Raw genomic sequence first — 20,842 nt, forward strand, 5'->3', positions numbered from 1 at the left:
CGACCACGTCGGGGGGGGAAATTGCGGTCCTTGAAGAAGGAGGTCATCTGGGATGTGCTTTTTTGGAACTGGTCCTCCTGGGAGCAGATGCGGCGGAGTCGAAGGAATTGGGAGAATGGGATGGCGTTTTTGCAGGGGGCAGGATGGGAGGAGGTGTAGTCCAGGTAGCTGTGGGAGTCGGTCGATTTGTAGTAGATGTCCGTGTTGATTCGGTCGCCTAAGATAGAAATAGAAAGGTCGAGGAAGGGGAGGGAGGAATCTGAGACTGTCCAGGTGAATTTGAGGTCGGGGTGGAAGGTGTTGGTGAAGTGGATGAACTGTTCAACCTCCTCATGGGAGCACGAGGCAGCACCGATAACAGTCATCGATGTAGCGGAGGAAAAGGTGGGGGGTGGGGTAGTTCATCAACTTCACCAGCACCTTCCATCCTGACCTCAAGTTCACATGGACCATCTTCAACATCTCCGTCCCCTTCCTGGACCTCTCCGGCAAACGACTCAATACCTATTTTAAACCCACCAACTCCCACAGCGACCTTGATTACACCCATCCCACCCCACCCCACCCAACCACAAAAAACCCCTCCCCGTAACAGCATGAATTCTTACTCCTAAAATCCCCGCCTCTGCCGTATCTTCTCCCAGGAGGAGCAATTCCACTCCAGGACATCGCAGATCTCCTCCTCCTATTTATATAGCGCATTATCCTCCCCATTTTCACCACCCACAGTCAGACCCCACCATCAAAAGTATGTTTACCTCCCCACCCTTGTCTGCATTCCTCCAAGACTCCCTCATTGGGTCACACACCCCATCAACCCATCCTCTACACCTGGCACCTTCCCCTGCCACCGCACTAGGTGCAAAACCTGCGCCCACATCTCCCCCCTCACCTCTGTCCAAGACCTTAAAGGATCATTTCAGATCCAGCAGAGATTTTCCTGTACATCCACCCATCTCATCTACTACATCCATTGTTCTCAATATGGTCTCCTCTACATCAGGGAGGCCAAGCGCCAAGTTGCAGAGTGGTTCAGGGAACATTTGTGTTCCACATGCACCAAACAACCCCATCGCCCTGTGATCAACCATTTCAACCCCCCCCCCCCCCACACTGCCCTAAGAACATGCAAATCCTGACACGCTTCAACCAGCAAATCAAAGCCATTCGCCAGCTAGCAGAAGAATGCCTCGTCATCCACCTCAGGACCCTACAAGCACATGGCATTAACATTGACTTCACCAGTTTCCAAATTTCCCCAACCCCCCCCTCCAGCTCATCCCAAATCTAACCCTTGGACTTAGCACCGCCCCTCTTAAGCTGACCTACTGACCCATCTACCTTCCCACCGACCTATTAAATCACTTCCCACCTGCATCCACCTATCGCCCATCCCACCTACCTTCCCCCCAGCCCCACCCTCACCCCCTATTTATCTCTCAGCCCACTTCCCCATCCTCATTTCTGATGAAGGGCTTATGCACGAAACGTCGACTCTCCTGCTCCTCAGATGCTGCCTAACTGCAGCACACTTTTTGACTCTGACTCTCCAACATCTGCAGTCTTCACTTTCTTCTGGATGACAGTAAGACTCATTGAAGAAGGATGGTGTGGTAGCCAAGTCAAAATTTGAAAATAGATAAAGAAGAATGAGATGGTTTACTTTTGTTGCAGTGACATAGAACACAGTTTTTGATGTTCATAAGAATCTTTACAGTACTCCTGGAAAAGATGGGCTCAGTTCTTGAAAGGTGAGATATTTTGCAGTAAGAGGAGAGATTGCAGATTGGTTGATGACCTGCAAAGCAAATGGGGTCAGGGTTAATCTTTTTGAAGAATGGAAAGATAATGGCTGATTTAAAAGAGAGAGGGATAAAGCAGGAAAACAGAAAATTCTTAAAATATCAGTTCATGTAGGGACCATAAGGGGATGTTGAGTAGCCAACAGTTTCATGGAACTTTGACTTGAAGGCAGAAGTGAGAGAGGAGGCAGGAGAGCTTAATTGAAGGCAAGGTTCAGGCACCTCCGTTTTAGCTTCAAGACAGCCAGAACAGTGAAGCTGTTTTTATAGCTGCAGCTAAACACACAGAGTGGATGTATAATCAAACAGTGATGTCACAGGGAACTGGTGGGTGAATTCAGTAAATGCTGTTAAATTCAGTATATTATTAATTTTGTAAAATAACTTTTAAAAATTTTGGCCCTTAGCTACTTACAACTATGAGTAATTTTCAGTAGTATTGGTAAAGTTTACTGCATTTATTGATTGTAAACTAGTTAAAATTGTTGTTTAGTTAACACAAAATAAAAATGACAGGGCATTGTTGATCCAGGTCAAACATGTCTGCAGTAAGTATCTGCAACTTCAGGTAGTTGGGCTTGGAGTCAATGAGCTGGAGCTGCAGACACTGTGGCACATCAGGAAGGAGAACTGTTAGCAGAACACATGATTCCAGGAGGTGCTTATATCCCTTAAATTAGAAACATCTGATTTGGCCAGTGGTCAGGGACAGGAGGGTATGACTGTGAGTGAGGCAGTAAGGCAACCCAGAGAATGGGGGTGCAAGAGCCTCAGCTTTTATAATTGTCCAACTGGTTTCAGTGTTTTTTTTCAGCTCATTTGGATGACAGTAAGGATTTCAGGGTAGAAGAAGCTAGCAGTAGCAGCTGGAGAATCCAGTGGTTGTAGTCCATGTCAGTCCATGCCACTGACGTAGGTGGAACTAGGAATGTAATTTTGCTGAAGAAGTATGAGAAGTTAGGCACTAGGTTAGAAAGCAGAACATCAAGGCCCGAAGATTTACCTGAGCCATGTGCAAACTGGCATAGAACAAGATTCGATAAATATGTAGCTCGTGGGGCTCGAGCACCAGTACTATGGAAAGAGGGGTCTGTGCTGTTGGCGCAGTCTATTCCAGAACCATGCCAGGACTGTTTTCTAGTGAACTACATAATTTGGAAGTTAGGGAGCCTTTAAACAAACTATAGATGTTAAGGGATCAAGCTTGAAAATGTGTTGAGTCTAGTCAGAAAAGAAAAATAGTAATTTGGGAAATAAAGGGCAGGGAATGGGTAGGAAGTAACAAAGAGAATAATCCTAAGAATACACCAGCAGTCAACACAAGATGTTACAAACATCACAAAAAGACAGGGCTAAAGGGTTTGTACCTCAATGTACATAGCATTCTTAATAAAGAAAACAGACAGTGAAGGTGCCCTTAGGAAGCATCAACCATAATATGATTGAATTTTATATTCAGTTTGAGGGAGAGAGAAGAAATATTTATTTCTAAAATTTTAAATAAGAGCATTCATGAGGGCATGAAAGCACAGCTGGCTAAAGGGGTTGTTAATCTGGTCCAATCAGGGAGCCCTGACTGACGCATAAAAGGGTTTCAGAGATGCTGGCATTCTGGTACCTGACTCTGAATGAGGCAGTATTAAAGTCAAGGACTGTTCATATGTAAATAAAGAGTGACTTGGTGATGGGATACCAGCCTTTGTGGAGTTTTTTCACTGTCATCATTTATCACAAGGGGAATTGAATACAAAAGTAGGAAGGTTATGCTTCTGTTAAACAGGATGCTGGAGAGATCGCATCTGTAGTACTGCGCACATTAATGGTCACTTTATTTAAGGAAAGGATGTAAATGTGTTGGGGGGCGTTGTTTGAGAGGGGTCACGAGTTGAATGCCTGGGTTGAATGAGTTGCCTTAGAAGGAAAGGTTGGATAGCTCGGCTTGTATAAACTGAAGTTTAGAAAAATAGGAAGTGACTTGATTGAAACATATAAAGACTTGAGAGGTCGTGACAGCATTGGTGTAAAGACAATGTTTCTCTTGTGGGAGAATCTGTATCTGGGGGTCACTATTCAAAAATCAAGGGTCATACATTAGTAACAGAGATGGCAGAGATCTGGATATTTTTAAGGCAGAGCTAGCTTTAGGGACTGAAGGTCTACTCCTGCTCATGGTTTATATGTTCATCTGTTATTATGTAATTGAAATAAATAACTGTTACACAGTGCTTACAGAGACAGAACTACATGATGACAAAAATTGTGTCCTAAATGTTGAGGGAAACTTTACATTCAGAAAGTATAAGAAGTGATGTAAAAGTGGAAGGATGTCACTGTTAATCAAAGATGGCACTGGTGCATTAGTTAGAAATGAGCTTGGTTCAAGAGATCAGGATGTAGAAGTGGTTTGCGTAGAGATGAAAAATAGTAGGAGAAAGATGATTAAGACTAATATACAGACCTCTTAACAGTAAACACAATGACACATGAAGTGTATAAGAAGGAATGCCGGAAAATCAGTTTGGCAGTAGTAACCCAAATGAGGAATTCAACAAATGTTTTCAAACTGGAACCAACCAAAGAATAAGATTTACTGGACTTGATATTCTGTGATGAGATAGGATTAATTAATGACCTCAGAATAAAAACATTTCATAGCAGCAGCCACAAATTGATTGAATTTTACATCCAACTTGAAAAGGAGAAGCCTGGATCTAAGACTAGTATGTTAAAGTTAAATAAGGGCAATTATATGTGAAGGAGACCTGGAATCCAGGAACAGGAGTAAGCCAATTGGCTGTTCCACCATTCAATATGATCATGGCTGATCTTTACTCACAATTCCCACTTTCTCTCTATACCCCTCCATACCTTTAAGTAATTTTTCAAATTTTATCGCTTTCTTGAATATATTTACTGACTTGGCCTCCACAGCCTTCTGTGGTAGAGAATTCCACAGGTTCACTACCACTTGAATAAGGAAATTTTTCTTCTCCTCAATGCTAAATGGACTACTCTGTGTACTACCGAGATAAGCAGATGATCTTATTTGAATGGCACTGAAGTCTTCGAATCTACTTCTGCTCCTAATTCATATGTTTATAACTAGAGAAGAGCTAAGCCAGGGTGGAAATTTAGAGTAACTTCAGCAAGGTGGACCTATGAAGAGACGCAATCAGCAAAAGCGGCTGATCAGATGTTCTCAATCTTTGTGAAAAAGAAGTCCATTTACTCCTCCCACTTGTTGGAGATGAAAATGGAGGCCACAGAGGAGAGGGATTTAAGAAAATCGAGGGCCAAAGGGCCTGTACTGCGCTGTATTCTTCTAAAATGCTTTGTAATCACCTATTTTGAGAATCCATAGGATAGTAAGAGTTTCTATAAATAGGGTAGGGGAATTGGTCCTGGTGGGTTACTCTTCAAAGGGTCAGTGTGGACTTGTTTCCACATTGTTGGGTTTCTATGATTCTCGGATCTCGGTGTCCTGGTAGCTAAGTCACAAAACTTAAGTATGCAGGCTCAACAAGTGATTAGGATGACATGTAAAATGTTATGGTTTACTATTTCGGGGATGGATTAGAAAACTTGGGAAATTTTACTGCAGCTATATAGTATTAGTGAGTCCACATCTTGAGTACTATGTACTTATTTTAAAGAGGATTTAATGTGTTAGAAGCAGTTCACGTGACTCATTCCTAGGATGAAGGGATTGGCTAATGAGATAAGTTTGGATAGGGTCAGTCTGTACCCATTGGAGTTTAGAAGAATGAACAGAAATTTTATTAAAATAAATAAGATAGTGAGGAGACTTGATAGGGTAGATAGCTGGAGGATATTTCTTCTTGTGAGAGAAACTAGTAATTGGGGGAAAAAAATGGTTAAAAATAAGAGGTCTTCCTTTTCTGTTGGAGGTAAGAATAACTTGTATTTTCAGATAGTCATAATGACAGTCATAACATTATGGGCAATTTAGCTTGGCCAATTCACCTAACCTGCACATCTTTGGATTGTGGGAGGAAACTCTGTACCTCAAATTTCTGCCATCTTTCCATTTAAACAACGTGCTGTATTTAAATTTTTTTCAAAAAGAACATTTTATTTAACTTTGTTTTCTGATCAACCTGTTCAGAAATTGATAGAATTTGGAATTTGTTTCTCAGATAACAAGTTAAATGGCCTAATCCTGCTCCTATTTCATATGATTGAAGGTTTGGTTGATTAAAGGTAAACTAGTAGTCATAGTGTATTTGCATTTCCAATAGTTTTCTAGGAAGTGCCACAGAAACGTTACAGTACAAATTAAATGAGCACAGGAGATGTAGGTGAGATATTATCAGTTAATTGACAGGAAACATCGACTCAAGAGTCTGAATTTTTAAAAGTAACTCAAGGAATGTAGGTATTGCTGGTTGGTTCAGCAGTTAATGCCCCTCCCTAACAGCCACTACTGTCTCATGGGCAGCTGGGGATGGCAATAAATGCTGACTCAGCTAGCAATGCCCATATCCCATGAAATAACTTCTTAAAAATAATTTCATGTTGGTAAACTTTAACCTGTGGCTGCCATAGCTGGGGCCTCAACTATTTACAGCTTGTCTTAATGATATAAATAAAGGGTCAGAGTGTATTGTAGTTAAGTTTGCTTATGATTCAAACGTAGATGGAAAAACAAATAATGGACACAGAGACTATAAAGGGCTATAATTAGGTGAAGTGAGTGGGAAAAGGATCGGCAGATTGAGTAGAAGGTAGGAAAATGTGAGGTTATCTACTTAGGAAAAATAAAAAATAAAAATATTATTGAATGGAGAGAAACTACAGAATACTGTAGTAAAAAGCGATCAAAAAGTTAACATACAAGTACAGCAAAATTTGAATGTTGGCCCTTTATTGCAAGAGGAATCGAGTGAAAGTGGACATGTGTACAGTTCTGGTCTCCTCATTTAAGGGCAGCTATTGATTTGGCGCTGCTCCAAATAGGTTCAGGAAGTTTAATCTTGGGGTGAAGAGGTTGTCTTATGAGAAAAAGCTTACGTTGGGCCTTTGATTTTCAGGATAACGAGTGGTGATCTTACTGAAACATAACATTCTGATGGGGCGTATAGATGTTGAAGGGATGTTCTTCATAAAGGTATCTAGAACAAAGATCTGGATTCAGAACAAAGGGTCTCCCACTTGAGATGGAGAGCAGGAGAATTTATTTTCTCAAAGCCATTAGTCTTTGGAATTCTCTTCTACAGATTACAGTGGAGTCTGGATTAGTTTATAAATTTGAGGCTAAATTTTGATCCACATAGGAGCTGAAGGTTTGGGGAATAGTCTGGAAAGTGGAATCGAAAACAGAAATTGCTGGAGAAACTCAGACTAATGTTTTGGGTACAGTGATCATTCTGGCAGCATTTGCTTTCTCTTCACAGATACTACAAGATCTGCCAAATGTCTACAGCAATTCCTTTTTTTTGTTTTGGATTTCCGGCATCTGCATTTCTTTGGTGTTTGTAGTTTGGAAAGTGGAGTTGAGTCACAATCAGCCATAATTTTATAAATATATTTGAATGGCAAAGCAGACTCAAGGGGTCAACCTGCCTACCATTACTCCTGTTTCTTATGTTTTTATGTTTGTGTGCTTGGACCCCAAAAGTTTCTTTGGGCCTCCACTGTTTCTAGCTTTTCACCATTTAGAAAGTAATCTGATGTATCAATATTGGGTCCAAATTAGATGACTTCCTGTTCACCTGCATCTTGAAATCCTTTTGCATACATGTTGAAAATAATGCAATATTGTTTCTTCTGATTTCCACTTACTTTGGAAGATACTTTTCTTAAACATACGACAGCCGTCTAATGCTCAGGTAGAAAAGGACTTTTAAATTGAGTATGTGTTCGGAACTTGTATGCCAACTTAAAGAAATTTATGAAATTTGTCATGTTACTAAGGAAGATAAATTAAGCTAAATAAATCAAAAGAACTGTGGATGCTGTAAATCAGAAACAAAAGCAGAAATTACTAGAAAAGCTCAGTAGGTTTGGCAGCATCGGTGTAGAGAAATCAGAGTTTAATGTTTCAGGTCTGGTGACGTTTCCTCAGAGTTAAGTAACGGTATATTGAGGAAGAGTCACAAACGTTAACTCTGATTTCTCTTCACTGATGCTGCCAGACCCTGTTAAGATAAATTGAGCTATTTGTCATGTTACTAGTTAATAGTATTTTTGTGTTTACATTGATATTTTCTCTATAAATTCCTGTTTCACAGATATCAATGAATGCTTGACTGTGCCTCGCCCTTGTACACCAGGCACCTGTCAAAACCTGGATGGTTCTTACAGATGTATCTGCCCTCCTGGATACTCACTGATTGATGATAAATGCATTGGTAAGGAATTTATTGTTGAAATATGTTGATCATGATAAGGAATAATGCCAAGACATTCATTGGTAGTGCACTAATGTTTAAGATGAACAACTAATGTCTAAATAACTGGTGGGTAAGCGAGAGACGCAAGTGTATTTACATCCAAAAGTGTGCTATCTGCTAATTTGGTAAATGTGGAAAATTAGTTCATTCCTGAAACAACATTGGTACCTTTTAATTTGCAAATAGTGTTCTGTATCATATGCCACATACCCATGCAAACTTGCATTGGGTTTATCTCAATTTTGGTAGGGAAGGTCCTAATTGCTGGTATGATGCTGTATTCACAAAACTGAGCTACCCTGGATAGAGCCGGGATGGGGTCAATGTTCATCTAATAAGTTGTCCATACAGAACTACAAGAGATCTTTAGCAAAAAAAAGGTGCTTAACTTTTTAAATCCTTATCTAAATCTATAACTGAGAGATGCAGGCATATGCCTCTAAGCGCAGCTGGAATAGATAAGAGGTTACCTTCCAAATCTTACCTTCCATCTAGATCAGGTAACCCAACACTCCACCCACTAATCTCCTAATCCATTGCATCATCTTCCGCCATTTTCGCCACTTGCAGTCAGACCATACCATCAGATATTTCCTTCCCACCCATATCCGCTTTCCTTAGAGACCGTTCCCTCCATGACTCCCTTGTAAGATCCACACTCCCCACCAACTTCTCTTCCACACCTGGCACCTTTCACTGCAGCCATAGGAGGTGCAATACCTACCCCACACCTCTCTCTCACCTCCATCCAAGACCCCAAAGAATCATTCCAAGTCTGGCAGAGACTCTCTTGCATTTCCTCTAACCTTATTTACTGCATCTGTTGTCCCAATGTGGTCTCCTCTACAGCGGAGAGACCCAATCACAAACTCAGCGACCGGTTCAGGAAACATCTACAGTCCATACGCTCCAATCAACCCAACCTCCCGGTTGCCAGCAATTTCAACTCCCCCTCCCACTCCCCCAGCGACATGTCCAACCTCGGTCTCCTCCACCATCAAAATAAGACCACACATAAACTGAAGGACGAACACCTCACTTTCCACCTCACAACCTTATGGCTTCAACATAGCTTTCAAATCTCCTCAACATCTACCTCCACCCAGGTCCAGCCCTCACTTTCCACCCTAACCTCTTGACCTGACCTACCCTACCCATCTTCCTTCCCACCTATCTACTCCACCCTACCCATTAAGCAATCTCAGTCACCTCCTACCTGCATTCACCTCTCGCTATCCCACCTACCTTTCCCCAAGCTCCACACCTCTGCCTTTATTTATTTCTCACCCCCCTTCCCCCATCCCAGGTCTGCCTAAGGTCCTGCCTAAAATATTGACTCTCCTGCTGTTCTGATGTTGCTTGGCTTGCTGTGCTTCTTCCAGCACCATGTTTTATCAACTCTGATTTCCCAGCATCTGCAGTCCTCACTATCTCCATGTTTCTGTATTGCTAGTCCAGTGATGTTACTTCCGCATCATTTCCCTGAGTTTCAGCTTTCTCCTGTTTTTTCCCACCTAACAATCAGCCAAGATGCCATTTTTCCCACTACAAGATAGGAAACTGAAACAGGGAGAAGAAATCAATATCATCAAGACTTTCCTGACCTCACAAGTGCCCACATGCACTCCACCTTATCTATGTCATAGTCATAGAGATGTACAGCACGGAAACAGACCCTTTGATCCAACTCATCCATGCCAAACAGATATCCCAACCCAATCTAGTCTCACCTGCCAGCATCCGGCCCATATCCCTCCAAACCCTTCCTGTTCATCCAGATGCCTTATGTCAGAATTTCCAGGCTGGTCTCTCAAATACATGTACTAACAAAACATTCCAAAACAAAACATTCCTATTGCATTACTGTATGTGATCTGATTTCATTTTCCAGATATCGATGAATGCGCATCAGACCCTGGGTTGTGTGTGTCTGGTACATGTACTAATACTGAAGGAAGCTACGAGTGTATCTGTCCACCAGGATCAATTCTGTCAGGTGGAAGAAGATGCATCGGTGAGTCTGCGGTAACAACCAACCAGAATTACTGTCAAAGATCACAATAATAAGTGCTAAAATTTTTATGCTGCAAAAGAGAGCTCACAGAATGCTAGATCAGGAATTTGGTTTCTGCCAAGGCCTTGAGGCATCCTTACCTGCAGCTTATGAGATAGACAATGTTGGCCGAGCCACATGAATACCTGCCACCACGTGTAATGGTAGTATTCATGTCGACACTCTGACATGTTTTGCAGTGGTTGCCATGGCAGGGTTGTATAGTGTTGTGGTTGATGTTGTCCTGAAGGCTGGGCAGTTTGCTGCGAACACTGGTCTGTTTAAAGTTTGACAGTTGTTAAAAAGTGAGAAGTGGAGGCGTACGGAAGATCTTGGCGAGGTGCTTATCCTGCAAAGAACATGGTGTAGATTCTCCATTCCTGGGAAGTACTGGACAACAAAGGGTAGCCTATAGGTCATTTCCTGTGTTTGTCTCCTGAAGAAGTCATTGCAATTACTCACTGTGGCATGTCGGAACTGGCAATCGATGAGTTGAGCATCATGTCTTGTTCTTATGAAGGTATCCTTCAGCATCTTCAGGTGTCCGTCGCATTCCTCCTCATCTGAACAGATCCTGTGTTTTGGTAGGGCTTGTCCGTAGAAGATGTTTTAATATGTTTAGGGTGGAAGTTCGAGATGTGCAGCGTCATGAGGTTATCAATGGGTTTGCGGTAGAGTGAGGTACTGAGGTGCCCATCCTTGATGGAGATGAGTGTGTCCAAAAATGAGGCAAATACTAAAAAGTAGTCCATGGTAAGTCTGATGGTGGGTTGAAATTTATTGATATCACTGTGTAGTTGTTTCAGTGACTTCTCGTTATGGGTCCAGAGGAAGAAAATGCCATAAGTATATCTGGTGTATAGTGTTGGTTGGAGGTCCTGTGCAGCAAAGAAGATTTATTTGAACTAGTGCATGAAAATGTTGGCATATTGGGTTACAAATTTGACCCCGTGGCTATTCCGTGTGTCTGGATGAAGAACTGGTTGTCCAAGATGAAGACGTTATGATCGCGGATGAAGCGGATGAGTTGTAGGATGGTGCCCGGAGCTTGGCAGTTGTTGGTATTGAGTGCTGAGGCCATCATCATGGGGGATGCTGATGTCGAGTGCCAAAACATCCATTGTGATGAGGAATGCTCCTGGATTGACTGGTACGTGGGTACTGAGTTTCTGTAAGAAATCTGTAGTGTCATGATTAAAGCTAGGGGTCCCCTGTGCAGTGGATTTCAAGATAGCCTCAACATAACCAGAGAGGTTCTCACACAGGGTCCCATTACCTGATATGATGGGACACATCCAGGTGTGTTGGCTTTGTGTATCTTTGTTGCCTGTAGTGTTCCTGGTTGTTCGGTTGTCGGTACACTTTCTTTTCTGTAGTCGGTTCTATTCTGGGAAGTACTGACTATAACCTGGTGTTGTGTGAGTTTTAACTTTGTCCATCCCAGTCCTATACCAGCACCTCCACATCATAACTTTTTTCAGAACATTCCTCTAAGATGTTTGTCAACAAGGGAAATGAGCCGACTATGACCAAGTTTGCAGATAACACAAAAATAGATGGGAAGGTAAGGGGTGAAGATGGCACAGAGTCTACAAGGTTTATAGACCAGTTTAGTAAATGAGCAAAGGTGTTACAAATGTAATATAATATGGAAAAATGTGAGGTTTACACTTTGACAGGAAGAGTGAAGATGCTGAAGATTACTTAAACGGAGGAAGCTGTGTCACAGAGAGGTAGTTGGGAGTTCTTGTATAGAAATCACAAAGCTAGCCTACATGTTCAGCAGGTAACAGGGGAGGAAAATAAAATGTTGACATTTATTTCAAAGAGAATGGAGAATAAAAACAAAATCTTGCTAAAAATATCTTAAAAACTTGATAAAAATATCCAAACATTAGTTGGACCACTGCTGGCATGCAGAGCGAAAGTGAGGGTTGCACCTCAGATGTTGCCTGACCTGTTGTGCTTTTCCAGTATAACATTCTCAGTACCCCACATCTGGAATACAGGTTTGGTCCCCTTATCAAAGTGAATATGAATAGACAGGGAATAGAGGGATAGGGACACGCAGATGCAAACGATTTTTAGTTTAGAAAGACATCATGTGTTCCTGCAATCTTGGAGAGTCGAAGGGCCTGTCCCTGTGCTGTACTGTTCTTTGTTCTTTGGAAGATAAACTGGCAATGGAGGTTGTCCAGAGAATTTTCATTAGTTAGGCCTGTGCTTATAGGAGTGTAAAGGAATGCGAGGTGACTTTATTGAACTATAGAGAGAGAGGTTGTACAAGCTGGAGATTTTTTTCCCTGGAGCATTGAAGGCTGAGGTGACATTATAGAGGTTTACAAAATCGTGAGAAGCATGGATAGGCTGAGTGGCCAAGGTCTTTTTCCTAGGGTGAGGGAATCCAAAACTAGAGGTGCAGAGGTTTAAGATGAGAGTGGGAAGATTTAAAACAGACCTAAGGGGTGATTTTTTCACGCAGAGGATGGTGCATGTATGGAACGAGCTGCCAGAGGAGGTAGTGGAGGCTGGTGCAATTACAATATTTAAACGGTATCTGAATGGTATATGAATAGGAATGGAGGGTCCAATTTCACAAAATTGCATTCTCAGCGATAAGAATTGCCCACTAAAGTAAAGTATTTAGTCAAAAATTTAACTTCTTGTAACTGATGTTTAATTATATTGCTCCAAAGGACAATTGTGCACTGTTAATAGACTTTCCTGCCGGACATTGACTTATTCAAGAAGTTTCAGAATGTTTTAAAAGCAAACCGTGTTTTGATTATTCTTCTTTAAGAAAGCAATTGTTTTTATTTCAAATAAATGTTTGAAATCTTTCCTCAAAGAAATGTTTAAATCTAAGTTCATCCTGCCAGATTTATTAATTAATGAATCTGACACAATGTTGCAGGTGTGAAGTGGCTTGAATTATTTTTCATAGAATCCCTACAGTGCAGAGAGGCCATTCGGCCCATCAAGTCTGCACGTCCCTCCAAAGGACATTCTACCCAAACTTAGCCCACTACTCTATTCCAATAACTCCACATTTACCATGACTAATCCACCTAACCTGCACACCTTTGGCCTGTGAGAGGAAACTGGAGCACCTGACAGAAACCCACGCAGATTCAGGGTGAACCTGCAAACTTCAATCAGTCAAACATCCAAGACTGGAATCAAACTCAAGTCCCTGGCACTGTGAGGTGGCAGTGCTAACCACTGAGTCATCTTTGCAAGCTTCACAGATCGCAAAGTTGACCTGAAAAAGGCGAAAAAGATCACAACTCATTGATTTGTGGACAGAATGCATTTTCGGCAATAAGAATTGCCCACTGAAGTACAGTATTTAGTCAAAAATTAAATTTCTTGTACCTGATGTTTAATTATGTTGCTCCAAAGGACAACTGTGCACTGTTAATAAACTTTCCTGCCGGACATTGACTCATTCAGGAAGTTTCAGAATGTTTTAAAAGCAAACTGTGGACATTCAGTAGAACAAGTTAGAGAAGATATGATGATGCATCCCGATATGCTGAATATTAGACTGAACATGCAATCCATGCCACTCAAAGCATCTAAAAGTACTTTACTGTGCTGCACATGGTAGCTGCAGCTTCCATTTTTGTTGCAGTCAGCCCTAATGGAGGAGGAAACAAACAGTTTCCTTCCTAGCTTTCCTAAGCTGAGATTCTTCAGCAAACTGATGTGTAAACCATGAAATTCATTCTCTTTGTGCAAAACAGGTGGTAACATTAAAAAGAATTCTTCAACAGTTTTACAAGATGTGAATTTTGTGAATGCTACCATCAGTACCAAAGTGGGTTGTATTTTTCACATTGAGAAATCTTATTTTAAAAACTCCTGTACACTTTATTAAATGTAGACAAAGACATCGTGTTCAAGTAATTATGCTTTCGGTGATTTTTACCATAAGAGTTGCTTTTGTGAGAAGTGTTACAGGACTAACTTATTTTATGCTAATACATTTTTTATATCATTTGTAGATATCAGAGAGAGTTATTGCTTCTCTAAATTTGAGAATGGTGTCTGCTCTGCACCCAAGTTCAAGAACATCACAAAGGCAACATGTTGTTGCAGTTTAATGCCAGGAGAAGGATGGGGTGTCCCATGTGAGATTTGTCCCAAAAGCACAGAGGGTGAGCCAATATTGGTACAATAAATTCATATTACAGTTGAGGTAACAAAAGTAACAAAACTTCAGGGATGAAGTTTTGAGCATCCATTGTAACATTCTGAACAATGTATATAGAAATGGAAACGATAATTTTGTGTTTGTACTGGGTAACTCATAGAATCAGTTGTCAAGAATGAATCTGCGGCTTATCTGTGCAATAATAATAATCTCAAAATCAATTATTATAAACAGACTGCATGACAGCCATATGATTAGCAAATATATTATCATAAGCAGACAATGACAAACAGGAAAACAACCAACGTAAATTCAGAAAAAGCAAGCTGACCAAACTCTAACTTTTATGAGCTCGTTACATTTGAAGGTGGACTGGGAAAATCGAACATCACAGCACATGTCTGTTTTCATGATTGGAAGAAAACAGATGAAGTGTAAAAATCAACAGAATGTCTTTGCAGTTCATGTCAGGAGTGCTGAGTGGAGTTCCTTCAGACGCATTCATAACCTCTATAGTTCTGCAAAAAATTTGAATTGTTCAACAATAAAAAGTTTAACTCAAATTTTAGGTCTTTTATCCATCCTGTGGAATAAGGTATGAAAACAAAGGAAAATAATTTATGATTTTGCTACTTAGCTTAAATTAATAAACATATAATTATAAAAAAAACTCAGAACAGTCAAAATTTCATGTACCAGAAAATTATCAGGCCTATCAAGCCCCTTGCAAAAAGAAAAGAGTGCATTCACGCATTGACAAATATCTAGCTATACAATTTGTCTGGAAAATTGTCCTGCACATCTAATCTTTGAATTTCTTATTCTTATTGCCTATAATTATGAATTATTTCTGGTTTATTGGAAGCAAATACGTGTAAATTTTAAATGATTTCGAACCTCTATTTAAAAAAAAATTATGTTTTTGCATGATGATGGCACTGAACTACCAATCAGTATTAGAGAGAATGTGTTTAATACTGATTGTGATTCAAGCTGTCACTTACCCACCAAGAATACAGGAGGAACTAATCCAGAGACAAATTTGCTAATTCTAACACAGACGAGGGTTTGTTTTTCATCATAAGGCACATATTGATTTAATTTCAAGTGGAGCTGATCACTTCTGAAATTGCTCAGCCTCACTATATTTTTAACAATAAATCTCCTCACATCCTGACAGTGCTGTCTGCTTCTCTGTAACTCCTGATTGTGTTCACCCACTCTCCATCACATCCTGACAGTGTTCATCCACTTCTCTCACTAATCTGACAGTGTTCACATCCTCTTTTATCCCTGCTTGTGTTCATTCTAACCCAATGAAAGCACGTAAATTCTCTGTGCTCACCCCCTTCACTCCCCAACACCGCTGGCCAGTCCACTATCAGCCAGACAGGAGCAGAGATTTCCAGAGGTAAATCAGAAGAGGAAGTGCTGGAAGAGTGCGCACACTTTATGGAATGAATACTACCCCTGAGTCAGTTGGAAAGGAGGTGTAAACATTTCTGTGGGTGATAACTTGTTTTGACACTCCATCTTATTTATTTGCAAGTTAAACTGGTTTTGTACTTAATATTAAAATTCAGTGAAAACCAGGATCCATTTAGAGCAAATATTCCAAGTCTCTGAGACCTTGGTCATCTGATCTCACTTTCATTGCAATCATGGGGCAATCCAGGCAGGGTCAAAGCAGCAATATGATCTTTAGAACTTGCCATATATGTGCCACATATGTGCAAATGTTGATTTTCTAAAGATCCCAAGGTGCATCACTGATCTAAGTTAAGACAAAGGCCTCTCCCCATATCGGAAGATCTGTGTGATTGATTCAGTGCTGACATGCAATTTCTTCTGGGATCTTCCTAATCTTAACTAACCAAAATACGGAGCACTGCATTCCTGGGAAAACTAAGGGAGTGTAGTAGAACCATAGGAAGACAAAACCTGCGCTTCCCTTCCCTTTAAAGCACACAGCTGGTAAGTTTAAAGTTCTAACTCTAATTATGTTTTGCTGAATTGGTAGACAGGCAGGAGGCTGGAAGAACACAGCAAGTCAGGCAGCATTAGAAGGTGTAGAAATCCATGCTTTGGGTGTTATCCTTCTCTCCACCACCCCCACCCACCCTGAAACGTCGACTTCACCACCTCCTGATGCTGCCTAGCTTGCTGTGTTCTTCCAGCCTCCTGCCTGTCTCCTTTGGATTCCAGCATCTGCAGTTTTTTTTTGTCTATAACAGAATGGGTGAGCACATGAAGGTTGGTGGATAATCAAGTTAGATCGAATGTTGATCAGTTAAGAGGACAATGGAGTTGGAGTCGGCAAAAATGCAGCAGAACGGAGAAGTGCAAAGAATATAGATACTCTGCACACAATTTGTGCAATAGAGCTATAAGAAAAAGTAACTGTTGCTTCAAGTGAGAGGCAAAGCCTCTCACAGTCCCCATTCATTCCTCCTGCTCCCACTCCATGTTCCCTAACACCTTGCTTACTACCTCTTCTGCTTAATGCTTCAATTATCAATCATCCTGCTCACTATCTCTTCATTCCCCAACTTTTCCACTCCCCAACCCTTTGACTTGACACCCCTTACACTTTCCAGTCCTCCCTTCATCACTTTTCTCCCTAGTTCCCTTCTTGACCCTCCCTCTTGTTTGTGATTTCATCTCCTAAAACATGGATATGACCAAAGGGGCAGTGAGCATCTATGTAGACCCACCTAAGATGATGCTAAAGCAGAAGTTCCACTGCAAAATAAGTAGATTTGATCCATTATTAATATGGCAAATGAAAATCTTGGATCATTCTTTGCACATTGTCAGCTAAAATAGTTAGCAGAGCTCAAATTTAAGAACAAAGGAAATTCTAGAAATGCGCATAAGATAAGCCAGGGTCGAAAAGCAAGGCACATTATGTTTCATCTATGAACTTAGAATCTTCTGAGCATGATCATCTGAATACATCATAAGTGTTGTAATCTGCCTTTTCACATTGCTGACGTTAGCTCCTTTGTGTTTCCAGACCTTTTCTGTTTTTATTTTAGTGCTCTGTGGTAACAATCTGGTACAGTCAGTTCTGCTGTAACGCAGTAGTTCCATTCTTGTGCAATCCCATGTTACAAGAAAATTGTGTAATAGCAGCTCTATTTAAACTAATGGCGTCGCAATCGCATTAAACCAATACATGCTTTAAAACTTCACATTTTAGAAACAGTGTCCCCAATTTGTCAGTCGTGTTATAGCGAATTTGTGTTAATGAAACACGTGTTATAGCAGAACGACCTGTATCTACTAACATTAGAAAACATAATGCCAATGATTTTATCACCAATTAAAACATACAGATAGGTATATACTGTAATACGTATTTCTAGCTTCTTTGAAAACTGATTTCATTTCGCCTTATTCAATTCGATTGTAGAAGCATTTGGAAAACTGTGCCCCGGTGGCTTAATTGGAACTAGAATTGATGTGGATGGATCACATGTAGGTAAGTTAATCTTTTTATACACCATGAAATCAAACTAATTATCCGACTCCTAGCAATTGAAAAATAACAAGTTCAGTTATAGGAAGCACTGTGTTAAACATGAAATTGCTTTATTAGATTAGATTAGATTACATTACAGTGTGGAAACAGGCCCTTCGGCCCAACAAGTCCACACCGACCCGCCGAAGCGAAACCCACCCATACCCCTACATTTACCCCTTACCTAACACTACGGGCAATTTAGCATGGCCAATTCACCTGACCCTGCACATCTTTGGACTGTGGGAGGAAACCGGAGCACCCGGAGGAAACCCACGCAGACACGGGGAGAACGTGCAAACTCCACACAGTCAGTCGTCTGAGGCGGGAATTGAACCCGGGTCTCAGGCGCTGTAAGGCAGCAGTGCTAACCACTGTGCCATCGTGCCGCCCACATTATTCTTAATGTTAACATCTTTGCATTCATGTAGTTACAAACCTAACTGAAAGAGTTGTCCTAAGAGACTTTTTTGAAGCAGAATGCATGATCCATAAAGAAGCAGTGGAGAGGTTTTCCACTGTACTCAAAAAAAGCAACTAATTCCCTTGAAACAGTACAAGACAATCCGGCCCTGTGGGCTGAACAATAGAAGGCTAACTTTTAATTAACTATCATTATAAATCCAACATTAGTTTCACTACAAGGCAAAATTAATCCAACTATTACATTAAAAAGTGAATTTTAATTAATTACTCTGTACCAAGATTACTATAGACAGATTTCACTACCTTAGCACATTTGTAATATTAACCGTTACTTCTTGATTATAGAACCATGTTAAATTTGAGTCAGTTATAATTAGTCTGAATATATTTCAATAATTCTAATTTTGCCACATGTTTTTCTTGGTGAAAGATACTGATGAATGTGCCATAGACCCAGGAATGTGTAAAAATGGGCAGTGCATCAACACTGATGGTTCTTTCCGCTGCGAATGCCCATTTGGCTTCAGTATCGATTATACTGGAATCAACTGTGAAGGTAAGTTCCCTTGAAACACAGAAAACAAGTAATGCAATTAATATTCTTTAACGTGCCGCTTTTGTTTGGTAAAGGCAGAGTTCCTACCTATTTTAAATTTTGACGTAATAGTGATGAATCGCACCATTCATCACTGTCATCATTCAACAACTCTGCATACTATATGAACGACAAAATTGATATCCCATTGGAAAGACATAATTTTAATGTGGAAAGGATCTGTATTCCTGAAGCTGGAAGGGTAAACAAACCAAGTGCTACAGGATTGCTGCAATTTTGGGAATGACTGAATTCCAGTTGATTCCTGTCCTCTGAATTGGCAATATGCAGTCATCTTCTAGAAATCCCATCAATTCTGCCACATTTGGCTCCAGTGTGAAGTACTTCTGCATGATGTCGGTGTCTTGATGACATCTGACAGAAAAGAAACCTAGAATTGTGTTGCATTGAAATTCTTAGCCCTCTGTGGCAAACACACTAGAAGTACCAACAAGGGTGCCCATCATGTAAACAAATACTTTCTTGATCCTGTGAAACTGCAGAGGTTTTTGGCCAGCAATTTATTTCTACTGTTTTGTTTTGCCTGTAACAGACACAAATGAATGCTCTGTTGGTAATCCCTGTGGCAATGGGACGTGTACTAATGTGATTGGAGGATTTGAGTGTGCATGTGAAGAAGGTTTTGAACCAGGACCGATGATTACTTGTGAAGGTAAGCCTTTTGTTTCCATGTCTCTAACATATACATATGACGAAACCAGGATATCTATCAGGCAAATACACTTGTTACATTGAGACACATCAATCAGTGAAGTTCTAAATTTGACCTAATTGATGTGAATCACAACTGTAGTAGAAATAATACAAGTATTCTGGCTATTCTGAAATGCTAAGCAAAAACATTTATCATGGTATGTACTTTGATCATTTTCCAGTTAACTTGCCCATTGGTTAGTGTATAGGTCTCATTGGAGTTGAGAAGAATGAGATGAGACCTTATTGAAATATACAAGATTGTTAGGGGGCTTGACAGGGTAGATGCAGAGAGGTTGTTTCACCTAGTAGTAAGTGTTTAGGTCTAGAGGGCACAGTCTCAGAGGAAGGAGTCACCCATTTAAAAGTGTGGTAAATCTGTGGAATTCGTTACCGTGGAGGACAGTCAAGGCTGGATCATTAAGTATATTTAAGTCTGAGCTATACAGATTTCTAATCAATAAGGGAATCAAAGGTTATGAGGATAAGACAAGAGTTGAGGATTTTCAGATTAGCCATGGTCACCCCCCACAGAGTGGTGAAGCGGACTCAATAGGCCAAATAGCCTTCTTCTGTTCCTACCTCTTATGGTCTTGAGAGTAGGTGAGAATAGATTTTAGATTAGGTATACTACCTGTCATCATCAAATATTGAGTGCAATAGTGAACGTTGCGAGTAATTTTGAAATTATGTTGCAGTCACAGTCAATACCTTGAACAGAAAGATAGTGTAGAAAGTAAACAGGGATGAAAAGGCTACATAAATTGATCACTATGAAGTTTTGTATTTAGTAAGGGAAAAAATGTGCTTGTTCTTTTTCAGACATCAATGAATGTGCACAAAATCCTTTACTCTGTGCATTCCGATGTGTTAATACCATTGGAGGATATGAATGTACATGTCCTGCTGGCTATGTTCTAAGAGAAGATGGGAAGATGTGCCGAGGTTAGTACAAATTTCCATTTTAATATTGGATGACTTCCTATCTTTATCTTTATCAGACTGTTGAAAGCAAAACCATTTTCCGTGAACTTTGTTATACCACCAAACCCGGATTTCTTGGATTTGATACAGAGCATGATAGACCAAGGCTCTCTATTCTCTATTATTGGCCTCAAAACCTAGACCAAATTCTCTGCTCTTTGTTCATCTGCTCCAGT

General features: G+C 40.5%; 1 protein-coding gene across 1 annotated transcript in view; it reads left to right on the top strand.

The window, feature by feature from the left end:
* Positions 1-20,842, top strand: part of LOC122542423 (fibrillin-1-like) — a 598,619-nt gene that overhangs the window by 503,207 nt on the left and 74,570 nt on the right. Inside the window, exons 46-52 of the mRNA XM_043680114.1 lie at positions 8,054-8,173; positions 10,107-10,229; positions 14,276-14,428; positions 17,840-17,908; positions 18,804-18,929; positions 19,522-19,641; positions 20,505-20,627. Of these exons, the coding sequence (XP_043536049.1) occupies positions 8,054-8,173; positions 10,107-10,229; positions 14,276-14,428; positions 17,840-17,908; positions 18,804-18,929; positions 19,522-19,641; positions 20,505-20,627 (834 nt within the window). The remainder of the gene's footprint in view (positions 1-8,053; positions 8,174-10,106; positions 10,230-14,275; positions 14,429-17,839; positions 17,909-18,803; positions 18,930-19,521; positions 19,642-20,504; positions 20,628-20,842) is intronic.

This window comes from Chiloscyllium plagiosum, chromosome 40, assembly GCF_004010195.1.
Source record: "Chiloscyllium plagiosum isolate BGI_BamShark_2017 chromosome 40, ASM401019v2, whole genome shotgun sequence".
Classification (NCBI taxonomy): Eukaryota; Metazoa; Chordata; class Chondrichthyes; order Orectolobiformes; family Hemiscylliidae; genus Chiloscyllium; species Chiloscyllium plagiosum.